A 27670-nucleotide genomic window follows, 5' to 3' on the forward strand; every position below is an offset into this window, starting at 1 on the left:
TAGAGGCAACAAAACTGGCAATATTTGGATAGTTTGCCTTCCCCCCGGACATTGGACTAGTGTAGACGTGTAATTTGTTGCTAAATTAATTATAATTGCGGTTTTAAAGAAGAATAATCAACGCCAAAAAATAGGAGTGCATAAAATCAAAGGATAGTGATAAGTGCATTCATCGCGAAAGCCGGCTGTAATTGGCTTGTTGTCCCCACCTGTTATAGTAAGTGCAGTTTTTTCTACGTTAAACTAATGAACGAAGAAAGAGCGAGACAAGTGCATACTCGAGGGATATAAGTAAAGACAGAGACAATTACATATTCATATCGCCTGCCTAAGTGTCATCGAGTGAATTCACTACAGAGATCTTACTTAAGTGGACGGAAACTAAAGTTGTATGAATTCGTCGATCGCTGTCCAGTTAAGCTGACCCCTCAGTATCTGTGTGGTTATTATCTCCTGGTAATTTGTTATTTGGTTTTCTGAGACCTTAGAGTAAACATGCCTCTTAAACGTACGCCCCCCGCTTCACCGCTACAGACGGTATCCTTGTCTACGCACGGCAGTGACACACACATCTCAAGCGCGAGCGCTCATTTACAACCAGAACTGACATTGCAACATTGCGTTTCCGCACCGGACCTTCCGTCCTTGAATACAAAAAGAGGAAAAAAGAGGAAACAAGAGACCGAAGAAATAAACGTGACGTGCTACATACGAGAAATGTTTGCTCAGTTCTCGAAAGAACAAGACGAGAGATTTAAGGAGTTAAAAACTAGTATAGAACTGATGTCTAATAAACATGACGAAATCTTATCAAGAATATCAACTCTTGAACACGAGAAAAAAGAAGACAAAATGAAAATACAAATGTTGGAAGAAAAAATTGAGAACCTAGAACGAAAGTCACGTGCGGCCAGCATAGAAATTCGTAATATTCCAAAAACTAACGGGGAGTCCAAGGAAAATCTTTGCGACTTTGTACAAAAAATAGGAAATACATTAAATATTGACATAAAGACACAAGATATAAAGGACATATATAGATTAAAATCTAAAGATTCTGCAAACCCAATTATAGCTGAATTTACCACGACGATACAAAAAGAAAAAATTATAAGTGCAGTTAAATATTTTAATAAAAACAAAAAGAAGGGTGAGAAGTTCAATACGTCACACTTGAAACTGCAATGCCCGCAGAAACCGATCTTTATATCGGAAACCCTTACTTACAAAACGCAAAGAATATTCTTTCTCGCAAGAAATTACCAGAAAAACTACGGATATGCCTTCTGCTGGACCTCACATGGCATTGTTTATCTACGCAAGAATGAGAATACGCCGCAAATAAAAATATGTAACGAAGATGAACTTGAGAATTTGAGAAAGAAAGAATGACTAGACCTAGTTTTAATTATAATTTGTGTTTGCTCGTTGTGTCATTCAAATCACACTGTCAAAACTATATTTCTTTTGCTAACTATTTATACTTATACACTATACATCTATACAAATAAGAAAATGCACACTTTATACAAAAAATCACCATTTATTTACAAATATAACATACATTGTTGTCAACCATTTACATTTTATTTTACATTAAACTTATATTTTACAAGAACTTTATTTATTACTACATTTATATGTTTACCTGATAATATCGTGTATAATATTCGACTAATTTACATTTTAAAGCTTCCTCTTTGATAAGATAAATAGAGTAATTAAAGATCTAGACAATGTATCTGTCTCTGAGTCGGCATGTTGTGATATCGAGGAATGCCATAGATTAATTTCGCAATTTGAGAAACGATTACTAATAATAACACAGAACATACGTAGTATAAATCGTAATATAATAGATTTTGAAGTTCTTTTGACTAGGCTTAAAATAAGTTGTGATATAATCATTCTCACGGAGTGCTGGCTTTCCTGTGTGCAAGCCATTCCAATTGTACAAGGCTATAATTATTATGCCTCTAAAATAAATCACAACCAAAATGATGGCATTGTATTATATATTAAACAGGACATTAAATATGAGATTGAAGAGCCTTTAATGTCAGACTGCAATTGCTTGATACTAAAATTGAAAGATATTGTTATTATTTCAATTTATAGATCTCCATCATATAGGAATATTGAGCCTTTTCTAACATCACTTGATAAAATTCTCGTGTCTTTATCTTCTTCGTATCGCAACATAATGATCATAGGGGACATCAATATAGATATACACGCTGATAAATCTGATACAATGTCTCAAAATTATCTTACTTTAAATGCCTTCTATGGCTTATTACCAGCGCATACGTTCGTAACCCGAGATGCAAGTAACTCGTGCATTGACCATGTACTACTAAAAACTTCATATAACGCAATGACTGTTGTTACAAATTCATCAATCACGGATCATAAAGCCGTGCTTGTGTCTATGAATTTATCAATTACACGTAACAATAATCTGAAAATCTTAACTAAAATTGATAATTTAAAATTAAAAGAAGACATATTACATATTGACCTAAACCCTATTTATAATTCACGAAATCCAGATTATTGCATTAATTATCTTATACAGGCTATATCGTTAGCTCTTAAAGAAAATACTACAACTGTAAACTTTTCGGGTCGCAAACGTATTTTGAAGCCCTGGATTACACCAGGACTATTGCGTTGTATCAAACATAGGGACAGACTACACAAAAAATCTAAATCGGATCCAAATAACGAAATCTTAAAAATTACTTATACACGATACAGAAACTTTTGTACATCTATACTTAAAAAAAGGAAGAGAGAATACGAAAAAGATTTAATAAATAAAGCTGGAAATAATAATAAGAAACTGTGGGATGTTACAAAACCGTAACCAATACAAATTCTACATATACATTTCCCAAAGAATTACTTTCATTAGAAACGTCAGAGCAAGATTCAGTAAATGAAATAAATAGGTATTTTATAAATATAAGTAAATCAATTACACGTCCAAACACGTCACATAACATTTGTCCAAAACCTAATATAGATCTGAATAATGACTTCAACCGCACGCTTAATTCATTCGTTCTTTTACATACTGACGAAGAGGAAATATCTTACATTATAGCTGAATTAAAAAGCAAATGTACAATAGGCTGGGATAACATATCTAATAACTTTCTTAAAGAAAATAAAAACTTCCTGATAAAACCTCTAACGTACATATTTAATCTTTGTCTTGAATTTGGTGTTTTCCCAAAAGCCTTAAAAAGGTCGGAAGTTCGGCCAATATACAAAGGAGGAAATAGAGATTGTATCAACAATTATAGACCAATATCAGTGCTGTCTTCTTTATCGAAAATTTTAGAAAAAATTATAAACAAAAGATTAATTAATTACCTCGAGAAAAATAAACTACTTTCAAACAATCAATTCGGTTTTCGGTGCCAAAAGTCAACAGATGATGCAGTGTATACTTTAACTAACTATATTGTTACTAATCTAGATGTAGGGAATAAATGTATATGTATATTTCTAGACATATCAAAAGCTTTTGATACAATATCTATACCTATATTATTGACTAAACTCGAAAAAATAGGAATCCGAGGCACTCAGTTAAAACTTTTTGAAAACTACCTCTCTGAACGCAGTCAGTGTGTAAAATTAGGTAATTACCGAAGCACAGACCTTACTCTAACACATGGGGTACCCCAAGGTAGTATTCTTGGACCTTCTCTCTTTCTCGTATACTTAAACGAACTCACTTGTCTTAATCTCTTCCATGGTAAAATAGTCTCATATGCAGATGATACTGCTCTCTTATTTTCAGCAAATACCTGGAAAGAAGTATTTGATGCAGCCCAAACAGGGCTAAATTCGGTAAGAGAATGGCTAAATTATAATCACCTTGCACTGAACTCAGTTAAAACTAAATATGTGACTTTTTCTATTCGCTCCCAGTATCTGCCAAGTGACATATACACTATTACCTCACATGAGTGTCTGAAACAGTTTTCCGAAACAGATTGTAAATGTAAACCATTAGAACGGGTAAAATCAATTAAGTACTTGGGGATAACTATTGATAATGCTCTAAATTTTAAACAACATATAGATGAAATCAGCACTAAAATACGTAAATTAATATTTATATTTAAAAACATTAGACACATACTCGAGCCTTATCGACTAAAACAAATATATTATGCGCTTTGCCAGTCACTTATTACTTATTGTATTTCGTCCTGGGGGGGTTCCCCAAAGAGTACGTTTAAACAGCTAGAAGTTGCGCAAAGAGCGATACTTAAAATTTGCAATTTTCTACCGTTTCGATACCCTACTGAACTATTATACAAATCATGCGAAGTCTTAACAGTACGACAATTGTTTCTACTTTTCATCATTCTGAAAAAACATAAAACATTAACCTTTAATGAATCATTAATAAGTAAGCGTAGACATTACAAAGTATGTGAACTACCTCATTATAATACATCATTCTTTCGGGGATTTTATTGCTTCCTAGGTCCATATATTTATAATAAAATAAACAGACATAAGGACATTTATACCCTCTCTACCCATTTATGTAAACAGAAAGTAATTGAATATCTGCAAAACTTATCTTATGAAGAAACAGAAAAATTAATAAATGTAATAGTTTAATACCTAACATTTAAATAATAATAAACTGTAAAATAAAATATATAACATATAAAAATATTATATATAAATATTTATATATAATATTACATATATAATATTTATGGACATACATACACTTACACACCCTCTCACACACACTCACACATCATCTCATATAACACACAGAGAGGTTTTACACTACACAACTAACTAGAAATATAAGCACAATGTGTTACTATTAATTTTAATTAGCTAGTTTGTTTTTATAGATAAAATAACTTGGGGGTGGGCGATGTATGCTGTAATACAGGGTAACACCTAGCACGGCAGACAATGCCTTCTGAAATATTTTGTTAAACACTAAGCTAATTTAGTATGTATCATATTAACTTTGTAACATTTTTGGTCAAATAAAGTATTATTATTATTATTATTATTATTATTATAGTTTACCGAACGGAATGTTAGGATGAGCCATTGATATAATAACTAAAGATATGTTACTAGCGGGCAAATCTTGAAACATACAAAATAAACCAATTGGTGTTTCTCGACTCCATACGTATGTCATTGTACAAGTTAAACATAATTATTTTAGTGTTTCAAGCCTCAAAATGCCTTATTGTGCATTGCGTAAATATATAAATTATGTAAAAAATTAAAAAGTAATTACGAATCACATATCACAAGTAAATGAGTAGGAATTATTGTATTTGGACTATTTTTCGTGTTTGGTCCGCCACGATTACGGTCATGCTTGCGGTCCGCTCACTTTTTTGTATTGTTTAGTGGGCAGGTAACATATCTATAGTTTAAATGTATCATAGGGCTGAGCTCGTTTTCGCGTCGGAATTATTCTCCGGGCAGCACTTGGTAGTGGAACTTTCATTTGGGACGATTAATGTGGTGTAAACAAGAACATTAATATTGCTGAGCGGGCTACCGGTGATAATGAAATGCCATAATGTTGAGATCATTGTCCTCAGAAAAGGGTCTTATAAGGATCAATGCGCACTATCATCTGCTTTAATATTATTTAGTCTGACTGCTGTACAAATAGTACTAGAAAATGAATTAAAAGACACAACACAACCGAATTAAAATAATTAAAATGCTGATTAAGTTCATACTTTTCAAGTCCGCGTTTTTCGTTACAGATGTAATGACTATGATTAGTTCAGGATACCGGAAATATATGGACAATTTGAATATTTCAATCTGCACAGCATTGCGAATTAATTATCAAAAATAAATAAAAAAAAAAATATTTTTAAAGGTTATAGATAAAAACTTTTCTTTGGGAGTTCAGTTCATTATTAACCGACTTTAGCGTTAATTTTAATATTCTAATTAATAGTGTCTAGAAACAAAATAATAATAAAAGACAATGTGAATACTCGTATACCATGGTCAAATAACTTACAGTATAGTAAATATAGACAGTTTGAAACTGGTAAGGGAATTCAAGGCAAATACTTGATTTCTGTCAGGTATTTGTAAAGGAACCCTCAATTCGACGACAGACACCGGTACGTTTTCGGACAAAGCGTCTCCTAGGGATACAATTCAAATAACTATTCTATTAAGTGGTTCTTTCAGGTAAATCAATGTTCTGTCAGTATAACAAGTACTTCATTTGATTCTTTAATTAATTGGAATATATTTGCTACATCCAAAGCTATATTGGTGAATCCCCAAAATCTTGTAGAGTGCGAAGACAATTGTAGGTAAAGAGATGAATAAAAAGGATTATAGAGCAGATATTGTCAAAAATTTCACGCAAAAAAAATTCAGCCCGCTTCATACCGACACCATCTCAAATTTATTGCTGTTTAACATTTCAGAAAAACGAATACCAATTAGTATGATATTTTTCGTTCCCATTACCGGTATTTAACTATCATATATGTAGTTGGATGTCATTAATTTTATCTTAGTTGACGAAGATGATCAAATGCGACTTAGCAGATTACACGTCATATCTTTAAAAATATTAAAGAAAACTTTAAGATGTGTAGGATATATATAGTTTTCGTTCATCATTAAATTATTTATAATTAATTTTTAATACGTGTAACATTCCGAACGCATAATGGAGAGCCGGAATTCGCTGCTCCGGCCTTCATAATTTATTCTTTATTTTCGGGATTTGATTCTATTCTAATGTACTAATGTCTCCATTTAGTATTTGAGATCAAAGCAAACTCTTCGGAATTCTGTAATGCACTATTCCCAGGTGTTTGAGCAAGGAACTCTCTCGAACATCTCACGTCTCAGCACAATTGAACATTCTCTCGAATGTTCTAGACGCTATTTTATTTTGAAATATTTATGATGACACTCACACGATGTTTGTACGTTATTTTAAATTTGATTTCATTTCGTATTTTATAATATAATAGGAGTGGCAAGCGAACATGCAGTAAGTGGTAAGTGCCAACTGTTGCTTATAAATAACAAGAAAACAAGATAATAAATAACAGATAGAATTAGATTATTTACTATTTCAGATGCGTTGAGGTCTAAGTTGATCTACTCCGTATGCTCTCTCCATAGATTAGTAAAGATTACTCGCTCCTAACAAGAAAATGTAACCTTTTGACAATTTTCATTGTCATTTATTTTCGTGTTTGAAAAATATTAAAAAAAATAGCTTTTAGATCATTTACGAATGTCACGATATTTGTTCGCACTTTTTCTTCGATTTTGTGTCTTAACTGCGCATATCGGCATTATTCCGCGTAAATTACACCATGACAGCTATTAAACGGCTGACAGAATAGCAAGCCGTTTAAGGGCCGATGTTACCAACGTCGCATAAATCTTATTCCCAGAATAAGTCGTTAGTTACTCGCGAGTAAGCCTATTTTTCGTTTCACCAACATTTATCCTAGGGACAAAATCTCTATACTGGAGTAAACTCGTATACTGCCGATTTCGGCCGAGTAAGCTGCTATTCTTAGATTAGTAGTGTCATTTTTCTGTGACTGTATTGTATGTCGTACAACTTGTATCTACTTATTACTTACATCATTGATTAAAAACCTTAATAATGGCACGTATTCTAAAAGTACTATTAAACAAAACCGATAGATGACGATGATTGTTTATTTCCTCGCCCACGGTGGTTTAAAACAAGGGCTAATTATTTTGGAGACTTATGATTTATAATAATGAAAGAAAATAAATATAATAAACGAATTATATAAAACAATAATAAAGATTTGTTTACGCCAAATTAAAAAAAATCTAAATACAATAATTTTGAAGGTGGTAGAACCCTTTGTGGTTCGACTCCGGCGGCACCACCGCCACACCTATTTCTACCTAATAACAGCAGTGTTAGGCGCTGCTGTGTTCCGGTTTGAAGGGTGTGGTAAGGGAGATAGACTTTTCCGAGGCGTTCCAGCTTAGTCCTCAGGGGTAGCGGCGCATCTGTGGCCGACCTCAGGTAGGAATATCTAATCCTATCTGGGGTTGATTACAGATGTCCATGGGCGGCAGTAGCCACTTACCATCAGGTGGACTGCATGCTCGTCTGCTACTCTCATATTATAAAAAAAAAATAAAAAAAAAAAAAAAAAAAACTAAACCTTTTTGGTTCGGCCCAGGATCACTGTCAAACCTAAACACAGCATCATTGAAAACTGTTGTTAGGGAGAAATAGAATTGGTTGTGACACCACCGATTCTATTCAATCACTCTCTGGAGGCGACCCTCCAGAGTTAAATCACAGCTTTCTGCCACCGGTTTAACTTATGTATTTTTTTTAATTTAATTAATTGCCTTAACACTGACTTTTATTTCTTTATTACTATAAACAATTTTTTCAATATATATCGTTAAAATTACAAAGATACGCTCAGATCCCAAAGGTCTACATGTCTATGTAGTAGTGAATTTAATTATTAGGAAGCCTTGAAAAGAACCTTGCGAATTTCTTTTGGTAATATTTCTTCTGTCAGTGTTTTGTTGTTGAAATCATAACAAACACTATCTTCGCAAAACACTTATTCCCCAATGTACGTCTCGGCGAGTATTTGATCCTTTTTAAGGAATGTTTTAGATATACGAGTATTGGTCTTTTTCTCTAGGAATTCAAATAAGTACCTATATTTGAATTACACGTTAAATAATTATGATTATAATTCAAATAATGACGATGAATATTTTTATTAAGTATACAAACAAATAAATGATAATTAACTACTATTTAATTCAATAAATGCCATAATATAATTAACTAAATCATGTTGTAAATCTTATATAATTTACGTTTCATTATTAATATAAAACGGCCGCTCTCATGTCCATTGCAGCACCCATTGTGTATTCATGTAACTAACCATGATTGCAATAAAGTATTGAGTATTTGATTATATCTGTTATTTAAGCGTTTAATCTAAATATATATAACTCAAAGGTGACTGACTGACGTAGTGATCTATCAACGCACAGCCCAAACCACTGGATGGATCGGGCTGAAATTTGGCATGCAGGTAGATGTTATGACGTAGGCATCCGCTAAGAAATGATTTTGATCAATTCTACCCCCAAGGGGATAAAATAGGGGATGAAAATATTACTTCGTAACGCGAGCGAAGCCGCGGGCAAAAGCTCGTTTAAAAATAAGGCGGACACATTGGTTACTATCGCTTATGTGATAGCTGCTAAGGCTAACTTGGTTGCTTAAACTACTGGATGGTTAAGCGACTTAAGCCGCTGCCGCTCAGGCGCTGGATTTGTTTCTTTGATTTATTCTATAAATCTTTTAACTGTCTGTTGTTTACGCATATAGATGAATAAGTTCCTAAAAATATTCGCCGAGAAATTTGAACAGTCGCGTTAAGAACTACTTAAACGCTAAAGCTACCTTGTTTTTTTGACGAGGGGGAATCCTTCAAACGGTACCCGACGCCATGGGAGTGACGCCGGGTTATGTGGGATTTTTACCGCACTAAAACCCCCCAGTGGCCTCCCTCAGCGTTTGGTGGAGAACTCCGGGATCTCCAAAGGAACACAACCGGAGTCCTCCTAACGCGATGCCCTTCTATCGGGCTTTGCCCTGGGGAGCATTTATGCTCCTCTCACATCCCCTGGTGTTTACAGCGATATGCGACCACACAAAACCGCTGTCCTTCCCGGGGTCGCTTGCTGGATGGTTTGAGCTCCCACTCTTGCCGCCCGCAACCCCAGAAGCCCCTTTTAGTCGCAGGGGATACGGTATTCCCTGCCTGTCGTAATCTGCCCTATTCTGGTCCCGGTACTACAGGGACAAAACGCTAAAGCTACCTACGAGTTGCTCAAGCTGAAGTAGCCAGTAGGCAGTCTGCCTTATGGGGCAACTGGGGTAGAAATTTGGTTTGTTTGTAGAAATAAAACTGCAACATTTCCATCTTTGTACTATACCGATCTGCATGAAAAATGTATTATCATCGTAATTTTTATTCCAAAGTATGCTTTTACCGGTTTATTCTAGCTTAAACAAGAAACATTGTTGGCAACATTGTGCATAGAATCAGCGTCTTTATAGACTGTCTTGTGTTCACGTATCAAGTTGGTGCTCGGTAATGTTTCCGCGTCCGTTGAATGGGACGCTCGGAATAGGCCATTACAAAGGACACTGCCAACGAACAATGTTCCCTCGATGTGCGTAGTAATAGCAAATCTGTTCTGTAGGAAGGACTTGCATGAAAATATTTGCTTCTTTGCCAGATTCTTTCGGAGTATATGTATGTGATTTTCGCAAGTATTGTTTTAAATATGACCGTGTAGGTATAATCGATTTTGCTGTTGATTGGGTTCTAATAAGGTTAAACCATTTTAGCCTCTGGCGCTCGTTGGAAGCAGACGTGTATCGAAATAAATCTTAAAAATTGTAATTGCAACCAAATTTCGACGATCGAAAGTGTTCTTTAAGTGACAAGACTTTAAGTTCAGTATTAAATTGCAACTAAACAGTGACTCAAGACTTTGTGCTTCTATACAACTACGCACCGCTGCACGGCGACGCATACGCAGCTCTCTTCACCCCCGCGAGTAAAGAGAGGAGCGGCTATTTTTCATACCGCTCGCACCCGTACGACACCAGTGCACGTCGAGACATAATGAGTCTGCAAAGAACACCGCCTAGTGCCACACTAATAAGCGGAAGCGAAAGCGCAAGCGGATCGGTACCAAATTTATCCACCTATAGAGATATTGACTCATACATCAACACCAATTCAAGAAAACGGAAAGAACGAACTGAAATACAAGAGTATAAAAAGGATTTTAACAGCTTCCGGGCGGATATAATGAAGTTTTTAGAAGAATTTGGAAAAGCTCAAAATGAAAATTTAGTTCAAATACGAGAAGAAATATCCGAAATAAAAAACGAAATTATAACAATAAAATCAGTTACAGAAAACTTTACCCAGCAATTCGAAAAAATCAACAACGAAATCGACAATATTAAAATAAACAATACTGCACAGCATAACAAAATTAAACATATAGAAAGTGAATTATCACATATAAAGAAACAATACAGCGATAATAACTCATTATCAAAATCGCCCGCTCTTACCCACGAAGACCTCTTCCTAGAACTAAAGGACCGAAGCGATCGAGAGAAGAATATTGTAATTGTGGGTATCTCGGAACAAAATGAAAGCAATTCATACGTTAGGCGAAAATACGATAACGAGCAAGTTTTAAAACTAATGAAATCGTTAAGCGAAGATTGTCCAATGCCAATAAAATGTATAAGGCTAGGAAAATACATACCTAACAAAAATAGGCCAATAAAAGCATACTTTAACAATGCGGATACACCGAAATACATGTTTCGGAATCGAACAAAACTTCCTAATAATATACAAATCTATGCTGACCAAACCCCGGCTCAGAAACAATACCTCCTAACGTTAAAAGAAGAGTTGAATAAACGCACAGAAAACGGCGAACAAAACCTTATAATTAAATATATCAAGGGAATACCCACAATAACGACAAATAATAATAACCAAAAAAACCAGTAACAGAACCATTACTTAAGGCAACTTGTACAGGGACTTCTAGTAGAATAAATCACCAAATAGTAGCAAGTTATGAAGATATTACCTTACACCCCTCATCACTGCGATTTCTTTATGCAAATCTGCGTAGCATTCGTAAAGCTGGTAAATTTGATGAAATAAAATGCATATTAAAAGCAATACCGAGGACCACGCATCTACTCCTGTTTACGGAAACATGGATAACTTCGGAGGACGATGCCAACCTATATCAACTACAAAATTACAATCATATCTACAATTACAGAAAAAATTGCAAAGGCGGTGGTGTTTCTATCTACGTTCACAACAGTATAAAATATGAAATAACGGAAGAAATATGCGAAAACGGAAATCACTACCTATGGATATATATTCAAAAACTGTCATTACATATAGGAGTGGTGTATAAGCCTGGTGAAACAAATGTAAACAATTTTCTGAAAATATATTCATCTCAGTTAGAACAGCGAAAAAGAACAGTGGTTTTTGGGGACTTCAATATCGATTTACTTAGTAAAAACAACCATACAACAAAGTACTTAAACGAACTAGAAGAAACAGGATACGAAATACTCAATAAAATCAATAAGAAATACTGCACGCGAGAAACAAACACAACAAACACTATCTTGGACCATGTATGTACAAACGTAAATAATCACTCGTTCCACCTATCGATAATAGAATCCTCTCTATCCGACCACAAGCAGATATATCTGGAAATTGGCAAGCTGGCTCCAAAAGAAAATAAAAGAATACATTACCAAGCACTAGATTACGATAAACTTTATAACGACGCCTTAACAACAGACTACTTTAACGAAGAGCACGACTATTATTACCTAGAAAAGTACATAACGGAAATGATAGACAAGAATAGAATAAACAAGATAAAAGTTTTAAATGATTTGCAAGATGAATGGATAAATAAAAATATAATTGACTCAATAAATTTAAGAAACAGTTTATGGCAAGAAAGTAAACTTAAACCGCAAAATAATAGTATACAAAATAAATTCCGTCAAGAACAATACCGAGTGAACATGCTAATCAAGAAACATAAGAAAAGTTATTACATCAATTTATTTCATAAAAATTATAATCAACCTAAAAAGATGTGGGAAACTATTAACAACTTAGCGCTAAATAAAAGTAAAAACAGCAGTGCTCCTCCAAACTTAATGTCAAGCTCGGGACTAATAACTGAAGGTACGAAAATCTGTAACTTATTTAATTTGTTTTTCTCAACAGTTGGCACAGAGTTAGCAAACAAAATACCTAATATATATCATACAAATACCGGTAATTGTTTAATGTACGAAAGTAACTCGAAACATGATATAACATTAAACGAATTCTCGCCGTGTGATTCACAGGAAATAGCTAAAATAATTGATAGTTTAGATAGTAATACCAGTATGGGCTTAGACGGAATAAGTACTAAAGCAATTAAATGTCTTAAAAATGTAATTATTGACAAGTTAACAAATTGTATTAACAAATGTTTAAAGGACGGAGTCTTCCCTGATACACTTAAAATAGCCAAGGTTAGTCCTATTTATAAATCTGGCAATAAATCCGACCCAAGTAATTACAGACCGGTATCAGTGTTGCCTGTTATGTCTAAAATATTTGAGCGAGTCTTATATTATCGATTAAACACATACTTAACAAAAAAAAAATTCTTCATAGCGGAACAGTATGGTTTTCAGCCCAAATCAAGAACACTCACGGCCGCAATAGATTTAATTACTAAAATAAAAACTAATATTGATAAAAAAAACCTTGCTCTAGGAATCTTTATTGATTTGAAAAAGGCTTTTGACACAGTAAGCCACGGAAAGCTTTTACAGAAATTAAACAATATTGGAATAACAGGCACAGCCCTTAATATGTTTACGACATACTTACAAAATCGTAGCCAAGTAGTAAAGATAGGTAACTTCACTAGTACTAGACAAAAAGTAACATATGGCTGTCCTCAAGGCTCAATAATTAGCCCATTGCTATTTTTAATTTACATTAATAATATTAACAAAATCGGTTTAACAGGACACTTGACACTATACGCGGACGACACATGTCTTTTCTATTTCGACAAATCAATTCATAATATGGTAACTAACGCACAAAGAGATCTCGACAAGCTCAATGAATGGTTCAAATATAATTTATTAACAACGAATACGTCAAAAACAACATATATGATTTTCAAAGCTAAAAATAAACACTTACCAGATTTCAGGCCCCTCTCTTTAAATAATGAGCATATCATACGCTCACATCGAGAAAAATATCTTGGTTTATGGATAGACGATACTCTAACTTGGAAATCTCACATTGAGCACGTCAAAACGAAACTAGTATCACTATTAGGTGCATTACGTAAAATAGCAAATTGTATTCCAAAAAAGGTAGGCATCATTATATACAACTCTTTAGTAAAATCACATCTCGAATATTTAATTGAAATATGGGGCTCGGCCGCAAAAACGAACTTAAATAAACTACAAAGAACTCAAAATAAAATTATTAAAGTACTATTTCATTACCCGTATCTTACTCCAACATTACAATTATATAAAAAAACACATTTATTAAATATCCGAAACCTGTACATATACTTTACTTGCATATTTATTAGAAATATAATCAATAGCTCAATAAAATCAAATATACAATTAAATAGAAAAGTTACGAGTCACAAATTAAGGAACAAATATAAAGTCCAACTACCTAAAGTGAGAACGTCATATGGAAAGAAATCCGTCTTGTTTGAAGGAGTACAGTTGTATAACAAGTTACCAAATTACATAAAAGAATGCAAAACTCTAACCATGTATAAATTTGAACTTAAGAAATATTTAAACACGCATGTAATGTAAATAATACATACCATTAAACAGCCCAGAGGCAATTGTATAGTCATAATAATCAAATCTCTGTATCTCATTATAACTAAACTACATGTTTTTATGAGAAATAAATTTCTTTAAACCTAAACCATCTTCTCTAAGAATGGTATAAGCTAAAGTTGTAGTTTACCATACTAACCAAGTGCAGAATACTGGACTTCAGACGCCTTTACACACAGTATGGAAAGTTATCAGGCATGAAGGTTACTTCACGATATTTTTCGTCGCCGTAAAAGTAAGTCATCATTAATTCCAATTGCACTACCTGAAAGCTAAATTACTGTATATACACTGGTTAATTCCAGTTTAAACAAGAAACATCATTGGCTATGCTTAAAATTCAGATGAACTGGTTTATTCCAGTTTAAACAAGAAACATTGTAGGCAACATTGTGCTTAAAATCAGCGTCTTTATAGTCCGTCTTGTGTTCACGTATCAAGTTGGTGCTCAGTAATGTTTCCGCGTCCGGTGAATGGGACGCTCGGAATAGGCCATTACAAAGGACACTGCCAACGAACAATGTTCCCTCGATGTGCCGGGTAATAGCGAATCTGTTATGTAGAAAGTATCTGCTGGCTTTCAGCTTAAATATTTAGGTCTTTACTAGCTTTTTCGGTTTAGTGTAAGTTGTATGAGTAAATTTCGTCCAAGTCTCTCGGATGTAGTCTCTATTTCTGTCCCGTGTTACAGAAATGGATACTGATTAAAGTGTAATATCTGGTACACTCGGCAACGCCTTCTATACGTGACAGAATCCACTACTAACTGTGATTTAAGGTTTCAGTTGCTTCAAAATAGCAGTGTACGATATACGAGTACTCGTACTTCAATGGTTTATGCATCTGTATACATACATCTGTACCTAAATGGATGTTTACAATGTAATTGAAGGTGGTAGAACCCTTTGTGGTTCGACTTCGCTACTTCGTTTTTTTGCTTAATAACAGCAGTGTTAAACGCTGCTGAGTTCCAGTTTGAAGGGTGTGGCAAGAGAGACATACTTATCCAAGGCGTAACCTAGTTCTCATCTTGCTAGCAATGTATCTTTTCATACATTATACTTTGGGAGACATAGTTTTCCGAGGTATTCTTGCTAAGTCTTCAGAGGTAGCGGCACAACTGTGGTGGACCTCACGTAGGAAACAAAATCTATCTGGGGTTGATTACAGATGTCCATAAGCGGCAGTAGCCACTTACCATCAAGTGGACTGCATGCTCGTCTGCTACTTCAATATAAAAATAAAACGCTTTTTCAAACAGCGTTTATTAATAACCTATTTATATTTCCTTCTGTTCACTTACCCTTTTGTACTTTTCGAAGGAATTTCAGGTATTTCCTTTCAAAGTAATCATGGAATAATAATGTCTAAAATAAAATAAACATTCGTAATAGCCTGTCTTTGTTAATACAAGAACAAATTAATTCGGTGTTCAGGTAAAGTTTAGCCACAAAGTTGGTGAATACGTCGTTAAATTGAACGTCTCTGGTGTAATAATACTTTGAAACGTTCAACTTTAGTCTGATAGTGAGCGAGCAGCGAATGGTATTTAACAGAAGAAGTAGTAATGTACGGAATAATTATTAAAACGCTAGTCATACGTCAGCGCTGAAGTAGTTTTGTGTTGAAAAGGTCACAGTATAAGGATCTACGAAATGATTGTATAATTTTTTTTTATAAAGACTTGACATTTATTACTATGAAAACAAGTGTATTTAAAGATTTTTAAGCTATTTTAATAATTAAACTTTAATAAATTTTCTTGGAATTGAAATCAATTTAAATGTTAAGAAAATTTCACCACCAGGAAAACCATGTAGCTAAGTGGGTTTCGTGGTAGATTTTAGAACATAATCGTATTTCTCTAGATTTTAGGTTTCAGATTCTTACACGCCAACCATTATTATGGCATGGCCCAGAAAAGTGGGCAAACAACCAGACGGACAGATAACATCGAGTGACGTGAATAAGCTGGATGACAAAAGCGTGAGATCAGGACTTAAAGAAGACTGATGAGAAGGTCTATATCCAGCAATGAATGGCAACGGGCTGAAGAAAAGAAACAAAAGTTATACAATACTATAATACAATACAAGGGAATCTTCGCTCGCGCATTTCTATCGACAGTGCGACAAGATCCTTACGAAAGCTTTTGTGTGCGTTAAGATTTAATGCGGGCGTATTTTAATTGCGCCCAAGTTATGTTTTCCCGGCCTTTTGTATGGCTGTCAGCGAAGAATCACTGGTATAAGACAATGGTGAGCGTTATCGAAGTTGTATGTTACCAAGTCGGGTTCAAAGTCGGTATGTTTAATTTGTAATAATGGTATGGATAACATATCTGCACGTTATTGTTCTATTGTGAATTTGTGATCTATTGTGAGCTAGTGCATTTATTGTGGTCTCTATTTTCTGAATTGTTGGTATTAATGGACTCTTTGTATAGTACTTTGGTACACAATTGTTCAATGTGACATCGAACGTGGTGAATACATTTGTACTTTATATTTTATTTATGATTTTCTAAACATAAAAGCACTGGAATATAAAAAGGACTGGAATAAGTTTATTTTAGTCTTTTTTATAGTCGAACCTAACGATATAGCAGACTTCCTACATAATGGAAAGTAGTCAGTAGAGACTAGAACCCCATTGGAGAATTATTGCAATAACGAAAACTCGATTGCCTAAAATGTAATCTTATAATTTAGACGAATCCAACAATACCTCATAAAAAAACCGTATTACTATGGCGTGCTAAAGATTGGACATATATAAATATGCTTGAAAACTGCGGAGGGCAGTCAGATACTCGTATTATAAAAAAAGCAATAATAAACTACAAAACCCTACCTTTTATTTGTAAAAAACTAGGTTTGTGAATTAGCAACGCATCGGGCGGATTGGACGTAGAGAAATAAATTGTTAACGATGAGAGATGGAACACCACGCTTCTAAATGCTGGACGAATTTCCCTCTAAAATGTCTCAAATCTCCGCATGCATCATTTAAATTTTCATTCGTGAGTACTATCATACGATTTGTATAGAATGTAGTTTCAGGCTTAAGGCTAAAATTCTGCTTGGCTTAGAGATGTTACACTTGATGAGTGAAAAACAAAACAAACAAACACCTTAGTGAAATATCACTTATAGTGAATTATCACCTTAGGATCATAATCCTAAAACAAATATGTCACATATATGCATGTTTTTTTAAATATCATAGTAGCAAACAAGCATGCAGTCCATCTGAGAGTAAAGTGAGTCACACCTGACGAATGTGAATGAAACTTGGTGAACTTGGCATGGTTGTACATAATGTACATCGTATCTTAATCGGCACGCGTCATACCAAAATCGGCGCATGTCTGAGAGCACGACGTCTATTGTGGTGCGTAGTGAGATTGGCCGGCGTTGGATAGCTCTGAGAGACTTGACGTTGTGTGACGGTAAGTGGTCACTGCCTACCATGGACATTTAACCAGTTCCATATAGACCAGTGATTCTACAGATGAGTTGCTATTCTTCAGGAATAAGTTGTCACCTGTGGACTATGTAAGACAGCCGGCATCCACAACCTTGGAATGAAATGTAGAATTGCTTCACGTTAAAGTAGGCGTGACGGTGGTACCCCGGTCGAACCAATTGGAGTCACCATCTTAAAAATAAAACACTATGTGACTATCTTGTATAGGAATAATTAAATCTTTTTTCGTTCACGCTTAAAGCAATTTATAAAAATGTATAACCTTATGACATTTCTCTAGCGAGAGCGTAGTGACGCTCCTTTTTTGTATGACACGCTTTGAGAGTCCTCTACCTCTATTGCTTTATCGTGAATGTAAAACATCAGCGTAGCACATAAATATTTTTAATTTAATGCACATTTTGACTCTAATGGGATAACTAGGTACTCGTTTCTAAATGTAGTACTTAACTATTATACTCGTAGTAATAAAAAGTACGATGCACATTTTTCGCTGTGATTCGTATTCACGTTTTTAAACTAGACCCGGACTTAGGACTTTAGACTTCAAAATTCACGAGATCACAGTCATGCGCTATATAACCGTCGCGTGTCGTCGTCGTGATTGCTTAGTAGTTGTAGTTGTAGAACGGAAAGAAATCGATATATCGCCCAATATCATAAGAAACAAAATTGCAACTGACATTTACCAACATTTTCATACGCGTAAGTATGTTGCGGTCCTCGTCTGCAAGCGGAAGAAAAACGCTCCGTGAGTTCTGCCCCTAAAGTTTACATTGGTAAATCCTTCATAATGTTTACAAAGATGAGCTATGCCTTGTGTGACTAAAGTCATCTTGAAGGTAGTAATGAAAAAATATCACATATAGTCAGTATACGGTACGGAGTAACGATATTACAATTACACGTAAGTAAGCACACACGGGTAATTAGAGGTATTATAGCTATTCCCGTTATTAAACTGTTTTTGCTGAAGTCTCCGACCAGAATGCCGCTCTCTGTTAACTCGAGCGCCGCCATGATATCATCCCCACTTGACATCCCCTCTGCATCTGTGTTTGAACTGTAGTAATCAAATGAGTGACTCATTATCTTAAAGTACTATTATAAATATGCGATATCGTTAATATCCAAGCTTCATATTACCGACGAAGCTTGAATATTAAGGATACAATTGGATAGTGTAAAGGATTATTTACCTAAAACTTCTTATCCCGAACTGAGACCAGCGATGGAACAGTGACTTAACAACGACAATCGTATCTTTCTTCCAACTTCGATTAGAACATTCACACGTTCGTTTTCCTTCTAAAATTGAAAATGTTCGAGAATGTGCTAACATGTAAGTTGGAATTGCAATTGGAGTTGAGATTTTTGTCTCGTGTGCATTTCTTGCTACTACCAATTTAACTTTACACCTTAGAGATTCTATTTCTAGAAGAAAATCTTATATTCTAATCTGTGTTGTAATGGGATGGCTATGTGAGTTAATGGGGAAAGAAAACTATTTTAGTTATAATAACTTATTGATATTAAATAAGATGAAGGTAATCCCATCCCATATAATCCCATAATCCATATAATCCCAAGTTATGTTTGCATACGTGATAGTGTAGAAGAAGAAAATCAGTATGCAGTATAATTGAAGGTAAGAGGCAACTGCCTCCCATGGATATCTTAATGATTTTATTATCTTTACTTCTATTTTTAGTTAAAAAAAAAATTTGAAGGTAAAACTCTTTGTGGTTCGACTCCGGCGGCACCATCGCCACACCTATTTCTTCCTAATAACAGCAGTGTTAGGCGCTGCTGTGTTCCGTTTTGAAGGATGTGGTAAGGGAGACATATTATTCCGAGGCATTCCAGCTTAGTCCTCAGGGGTAGCGGAGCATCTGTGTCCGACCTCAGGTAGGAATATCTCTATCTGGGGTCGATTACAGATGTCCATGGGCGGCAGTAGCCACTTACCATCAGATGGACTGCATGCTCGTCTGCTACTCCTATATTATAAAAAAACATTGTTATAAAATGAATTGCGCGTGTACAACAAAATATACCATTATGAAATGTAGATATACATTAGCTAAATAAAAATAGCAGTGTTTATCTGCAAAAGCAAGTTAAAGCAAAAGCATTGTAAAAATATCTTAAAAAGCTAGTCTGGATCCTTCATTAGCAGTGTTTGTTTTACATGCTACACTACTACAGCCAGTTACGCCAATTATACGAGCTGCGATGTTTTGAGGAATATTCATTTTGTGTAGAAGAAAGTAATAATTAAATAAATAAGTTTACTTTACTAAACCTTTTTAATAATATAGAAGTAGCAGACGAGCACGCAGTTCACCTGATGGTAGGTAAGGCTACTGCCATCTGACATCTTTAATCAACATCAGATAGGCTTCTTACCTTTACCCTTACCAGGAGATTTTACCCATACAAATTCCAATCAGCGCCCCTAGCGGATTGTGTCAGAACCAGGAAATCGTATTGGCCCATACGTAAACAAATACCAAAACAGTCATATTTGTCGAAACGTAAAAACTCCTGGTAAGGGTAGTGAGGTCAGCTACGGATGCGCCGCTACCCCTAAGGACAAAGCTGGAACGCCTTCGCAAAGTATGTCTCCTTTACTACACCCTCCAAACCAGAACACAGCACCGCTTAACACTGCTGTTATTAGACAGAAATAGGTGAACTGACGTTTGTGCTGTAATAAATTGGGCACCGTACTTTAAAATTTTTACGTGGAATATGAGTATTTAATATTTAAGTTATTTGAGACACAATTAAAGAAATATAAATGCTATCATCAAAAACATAACCCTTCCTTGGCAGTCGGGTAAAAATGTTAACGAAATTACCTTCAGTAATCAGTAATCAGTAATTTATTGCTAAAACAACAGGTACATAAAATGATGGTGTTTACAATGGCAGTTCCTCTATGTATACCCTAAGGGCGTGCAATTTTTATAAAATATTATTATTATTCTACTTATTTTAATTATTTATTATTATTATATTATATAAACATTATTCATTAGATATAATTTACAATTGTCACAGGATTTTCATTTCATTAATTAATACAATGCAATTAATACTAAATAATAAAAGTAATATAATTCTTCTTTAGAATAGTAGGATAGCTTGGAACAATGTTGTCCGGATGCTTTATTTTCTACGATAGTATCATACGTTGCGCAGCTACTGCGAATTATACAAGTTGCAACGTTTTGTAGGAAGCATTTTACTGTTGTGCTACAAAAGATGCTAAAATCACGGGTTTATTAAGGAAAGTAAACTCTTTTGTTTGTCTAAGTAACGCTACAGTTTATTACAGACAGAACAGCGAGAACTAAGGGACCGAAGTAGGTATTTGTGAAGTGAACTTCTTAAGCGGCGTTGTGCACATTTTGTGATAGGTAAAAAATGTTAAACTCGTTAGGACACGTGGTGTTCAATATTCAAATTTGTGTTCTATATTCAAATAATTTGTATGTGATAGTTCCGTAATATTCAACTAGATGGCGCTGCTAAAATAGCCGTTGAATCACGCTGTTGAGAACCTTTCGTAGATACTATAAGAGGCCGCTTGTAAATTTAATAAAATATATTCAGTGGAACATACAAGTGTGTTTTTATTACAAGTGTGGTTAGTAACAACCCCTCAACCCCCTCACCTCTCTCCGAGTTCGAACATGGTCCTTCGAGCCGGATCCATCTTATTCTATAAGATTGGACTGGAGGGTTTTTTGTGAAGCAACGGACTTGCGGGCAGCGGATTGTTGTCGCAAACGCAAGTCAGACGACCAAGTGTGGATGGTTGTCAATTCGGACGGTCTCCTGAGGAGGTGACTGTCAGGCGGAGCCAGCGGTGAGGTGCAGCAGGGAGCGTTGCTGTCGGAGCACTGCAACGACCACGGGCAGCGGAGCCCGAGGCAGTTCAACCTTCGACGGGCAGCGGAGCCCGAGGAAATTGAACTTCGGCGGGCAGTAGAGCCCGAGGCTACACTACGGGCAGCGGAGCCCGAGGCTACACTACGGGCAGCGGAGCCCGAGGCTACACTACGGGCAGCGGAGCCCGAGGCTACACTACGGGCAGCGGAGCCCGAGGCTACACTACGGGCAGCGGAGCCCGAGGTCGTGTGAATCAAATCACATGAGGTTAAGTAAAACCGAAGAAAATAGTGAGTAATTTACATTATAAAAAACTCTTTGGTGATATTAAAAAACTTTTTGAATTAATATTAGAACATAGAACATTACAAATTTAATATAAATTATATAAATCTATGCCCGATTTCTGAGCAATATAAATACGTCAAACACTTGTAAAATTTGAACATTCTGAATTTGCAATTTTGTCTGAGAGTAGTTTTTATTGACTTATGCTTATTACTTATTAATTATTATTAAGTTTAATACTTATTAATTTATGGTTATTGGTTCATAATGGAGTCAATTATAAATTTACAAAATGATTTAGCGGCACGTGTTTACAAAAGTAAATTGAATTATAAAAAGTCTCCTAAGGAAAGAATTACACTAGAATACGTAAATGGAAGGTTAGAGGGTTTAGAACAGTTGTGGTCAAGGTTTATGTTAGGACACGAGGAGTTAGCTAAGAATTATCCACCCGATGTATTAAAAAAGTCTATATACGTCACTGGCGAGATGTATGACAAGGTAGAGGAAATTTATTTAGACTACAAAGGTGAACTGCAATGCCAGTTATCAAAATTCCAAGTAAAATATAGTACACCATCTCATACAGCTCCCCCAATCTCAATAGCTAAATTACCCAAAATAAATATTCCATCGTTCTCCGGAAGTTATTCGGAATGGTGTTCGTTTAAGGAACTATTTAAATCGTTAATTATAAACAACAGTACTATAGATAACATTCAAAAATTGCATTATTTAAAGGGCTGTTTAGTGGGTGAAGCAGAACAAATTCTTAGACACATTCCCATACAAGAAGAAAACTTTGAGCGATGTTGGGAATTACTTACAAAACGCTATGATAACAAACGATTTGTTTCTAATCATGCAATAAAACGATTGTTAAGTCAAAAGAATCTTATTAATGAGTCCGCAACCGGTTTAAAGTCTATTGTCGATACAACTGATGATTGCTTAGCTACCTTGAGTAATTTAGGGATAGATATTAGGAGCTGGGACATTTTAATCATACATATTCTTACTTTAAAGTTAGACCCAGAAACTCGTCGACAGTGGGAATTTAATATCGCTAGTTTATGTGAAGAATTGCCTACTTATGATCAATTTAAGAATTTCTTATTGACTAGGTTTAGAGCTTTAGAATTTCTAAATACCAAACCAACTCCTGCAGTTAGCCAACTTGTCAAAATTAAATCTTTACATGTAAAAAATGTTGTTTGTCCATATTGTACAAATGATCACAAACTGAGCTTTTGTAAAGAGTTCCAAAGAAAGTGTGTAGATGCCAGGCGTAAGTTTGTCTTTGACAATAATATATGTTTTAATTGTATGGGTGGTAGTCATTCGGCTAAAGACTGTCGGTCTCAGGTAAAGTGTTACATTTGCAAACGAAATCATCATTCGCTCCTGCATCCCAAGGGAAGGAGTCCTATGGTTACCAACAATAACAATGAAAATAACGGGTATGTTGCCTCTTCTTCAGGAAATGCTAATGGGGAAACCAATCCAACACCATTAGTATCTTGTTTTGCAAAGGATACAGTTCAGCAACAGGTGTTGCTCGCCACAGCACTAGTGGAGGCTACTTCCAGGAACGGAGTAGGATACAAGGTTCGCGCACTCTTAGACCAGGGGTCGCAGTCATCCTTTGTCACTGAGTCTACGGCACAGTATTTGGGTTTAAATAAAACTCTTATTAAAGGAAAAATAACTGGTCTTGGTGGAGATAAGCAAATTATTTCCAAGGCGATGATTACCATCGAAATCAAATCTTTGATTAATTCTGATGTCAGGATTCCAGTGAAGGCATATGTCCTCAAAAACATAACTTCTCTTCTTCCTACGAGAAAAGTTGAAAAATTGGATTGGCCAGAATTAAAGGAACTAGTTTTAGCTGATCCACAATTTGATGTTCCAAATCACATTGACCTTCTTTTAGGTGCAGAAACATACAGTCAAATACTACAAGAAGGCATGAAGAAAGGTCCGTTTGGTAATTTAATAGCACAGGCTACTAGTTTTGGTTGGATTCTCTCAGGTATGGTGAATCCATCAAATGATCCTATTTCGCAGATCCAAGTTATGCACTGTTGCACGGAAAGCAATGACATGCTCAAAAGATTCTGGGAACTTGAGTCAGACCAACGGCAACCTAAGGAAACCATGTTCACAGATAATGAAAAACGATGTGAACAATATTTCAAGGAAACAACTCAAAGGGATGAGGATGGCAGGTATATCGTACGTCTTCCATTCAGAAATGGTACTCCTGAAGTAACGGCTTCACGGGAAATAGCTGAAAAAAGACTGAAACTTTTAGAAAATCGTCTTAACAAGAACAAAACAATGAAAGCAACATATCAGGAAGTAATTGAAGAGTACTTACACTTAGATCACATGGAAGTGGTACCTAAGGATGAGATTGATAATGATAAATCAATTTATTTGCCTCATCACGCGGTGGTCAAAAATGACAGACAGACTACCAAAGTAAGGATCGTCTACGATGCATCATGCAAAGGGAAAAATAATTTATCATTAAACGATCAGTTGCTGGTTGGACCCAAGTTGCAACCAGAACTAAGGTGCATTGTGATGCAATGGAGGATTTCACCCATTTGTATGTCAGCCGACATAGCTAAAATGTATCGGCAAATAAAGGTCAACCAGCGGGATGCTGATTGTCAACGCATACTCTGGAGAGAAAATGATAAGGAAGAAATAAAAAGTTACCGACTTACCAGAGTCACCTTTGGTACGGCGTCAGCGCCTTATTTGGCAGTAAAGGCTCTTCAGCAAGTAGCACATGATCACGGTGTAAATTATCCTTCAGCAGCTGAAAATATACTCAAACATTTCTACGTAGATGATTTAATGACCGGTGTTAATAGCGTCGAGGAAGGAAAAACAGTATACAAGGAAATGAACGAACTACTAAGCAAAGCAGGTTTCGAACTACAAAAATGGCGCAGTAACAGCGATGAGCTGTTAAAAGTAATGAAAAGTATAGAAACAAAAGGGGACAATACTGGGAACCTGAAAATACAAGAAGATGATATTACAAAAATAATGGGACTTACCTGGGACCGAAGTGAAGACTCCTTTCGCTATGTTGTTAATCTGCCTGAGCTGAAAAAACCTGTAACGAAAAGAAGAATTATATCAGATATATCTCGTCTCTATGACCCACTAGGTTGGGTAGGACCAAGCATAATAATAGCAAAAATCATAATTCAAAAGCTCTGGCTAGCGGCACTTGATTGGGATGATAAGGTACCAGACAATATCTTAAATGAATGGTTGACTTACCGCGAAGAGCAGACCAACTTTAATAAATTACGTATATCTAGATGGCATGGCACGAACGTGAACGAGATTTGTCGTGAGATTCACGGTTTCTGCGATGCATCTAAGGTGGCATACGCAGCGGCAGTATACCTCCGTGTACTTGACTCAGCAGGAAAGGTGACTGTTACCTTGGTCACGGCCAAGACTAAAGTTGCACCTGTAAAAGTAGTTTCCATTCCAAGGTTAGAGCTATGCGGTGCCGTGTTACTTACCAGATTGTTGTTGGAAGTTGCACAGGTGATGAATGTGGAGAAGCACAACATTCATGCATGGACCGATTCGACCGTGGTACTAGCTTGGCTAAATGACCATCCAAGCAAATGGAATGTCTTTGTGGCGAATCGAGTGTCAGAAATTCTCAATAACTTGGAACCAACCACCTGGTGCCACGTATCTTCCAAACAGAATCCTGCAGATGGAGCATCTCGAGGTTTACACCCTTTGGAACTGGTGAACAATCAGTTATGGTTTCACGGTCCAGACTTTATATCTCGTGAGCCTATCATCTATCTCAGACCAAAAGAGGTTCAGACTGAAATGGAAGCACTTAAAACACACTGTGCTACGCTAGAAGAATCTACATGGGATAAATATTCTTCGTTAACGAAAACTGTACGAGTCATGGCATATTGCAGGCGGTTCATAGTCAATTGCAACAAAACAAGAGGACCTAAAATAACTATAAACTATCTTACAGCGAAGGAATTAAGAGATACATTAACAATCTGGATTAAAGAATGTCAATCGAACAACTTTAATGATGAAATTAAATTAGTAAAAGAAAATAAAAACTTACCTAAAGGCAGCAAACTTAAGACACTGAATCCATTTCTTGATAACGATGGTGTATTAAGAGTGGGAGGTCGACTGTCACACTCAAGGTTGAATATAAATAAGAAGCATCCAATAATAATACCAAGGCAGTCTCATCTGACGGAACTAATCATTTCTGATGCCCACAAACAAACACTTCATGGTGGACTACAATTGACTTTGGCATATATTCTAAGCAAGTATTGGATATTGGGCGGAAAACAATTAATAAAGTCACATAACAGACAATGCGTAACCTGTGTCAAAAACTCAGCAGTCACTAGAAATCCGTTGATGGGGCAAATGCCGGCTGCTCGTGTTACCCCAACTCGTCCATTTAGTCATAGTGGTGTAGATTACGCAGGGCCTATTCAAATCCGCACGACCAAGGGCAGAGGTCATAAATCCCATAAGGGATATATCTGCTTATTCATTTGTATGGCTACTAGGGCCATACATCTTGAAGTTGTGACTGATCTAACGACGGAAGGCTTCTTGCAGGCTTTCAAGAGGTTTGTAGCCAGACGAGGAAATTGCTCTCAGTTATGGAGCGACAATGGAACCAATTTTGTTGGGGCAGCAACCGAGTTACAAAAACGTTCTTCTGATGAGTACAGGCGTATGCATCAGGAGGTAGCTGAAGCACTGGCGATTAATCATTGCGAATGGCATTTCATACCGCCTCATTCGCCCAACTTTGGAGGTTTGTGGGAGGCTGGTGTGAAATCTGTAAAATACCATTTAAAGAGAGTCGTCGGTAATTCGACGCTGACATACGAAGAAATGGCCACGGTACTAGCCCAAATAGAGGCCTGCCTCAATTCTCGGCCAATGTTAGCTCTCAATGACCAACCAGATGATTTTACGGTATTAACACCAGGGCACTTTTTAATAGGTGAACCACCAGTGGCAGCACCTGATTATGATTTTGAAAAGTCAAATGTGAGCAGTCTGAAGAGATGGCAACATACCCAACGAATGTTACAAACATTTTGGCGACAGTGGTCGCAGGAATACTTAACTAAATTTTTACATCGGTATAAATGGACTGATCGCCAATCACAACCTTCCCTGGGCGATGTAGTAGTCATAAAGGAGGATCATTTGCCCCCATGCCGATGGCTTTATGGTCTAATAACTGCCACTCATCCAGGAGAAGACAAGGTTGTTAGAGTTGTATCTTTAAAAACTAAAACTGGAATTTTGAAACGACCTGTGTCGAAATTATGTTTCTTACCAATAGAAAGTTAA

The 27670-nt window shown here is 35.7% G+C and overlaps 1 protein-coding gene across 1 annotated transcript; it reads left to right on the plus strand.

The window, feature by feature from the left end:
• The first annotated feature begins 495 nt into the window (after nucleotides 1–495).
• Nucleotides 496–27670, plus strand: LOC140757849 (uncharacterized). Its single transcript, XM_073093719.1, has 2 exons — nucleotides 496–925; nucleotides 23742–27670. Exons 1-2 carry the CDS (start codon nucleotides 496–498, stop codon nucleotides 27668–27670), a joined length of 4359 nt encoding a protein of 1452 aa, XP_072949820.1.

Source organism: Epargyreus clarus, unplaced genomic scaffold (assembly GCF_041222505.1).
Source record: "Epargyreus clarus isolate Ecla_fem2 unplaced genomic scaffold, WU_Ecla_fem_2.2 ptg000005l, whole genome shotgun sequence".
In the NCBI taxonomy this organism is placed as follows: Eukaryota; Metazoa; Arthropoda; class Insecta; order Lepidoptera; family Hesperiidae; genus Epargyreus; species Epargyreus clarus.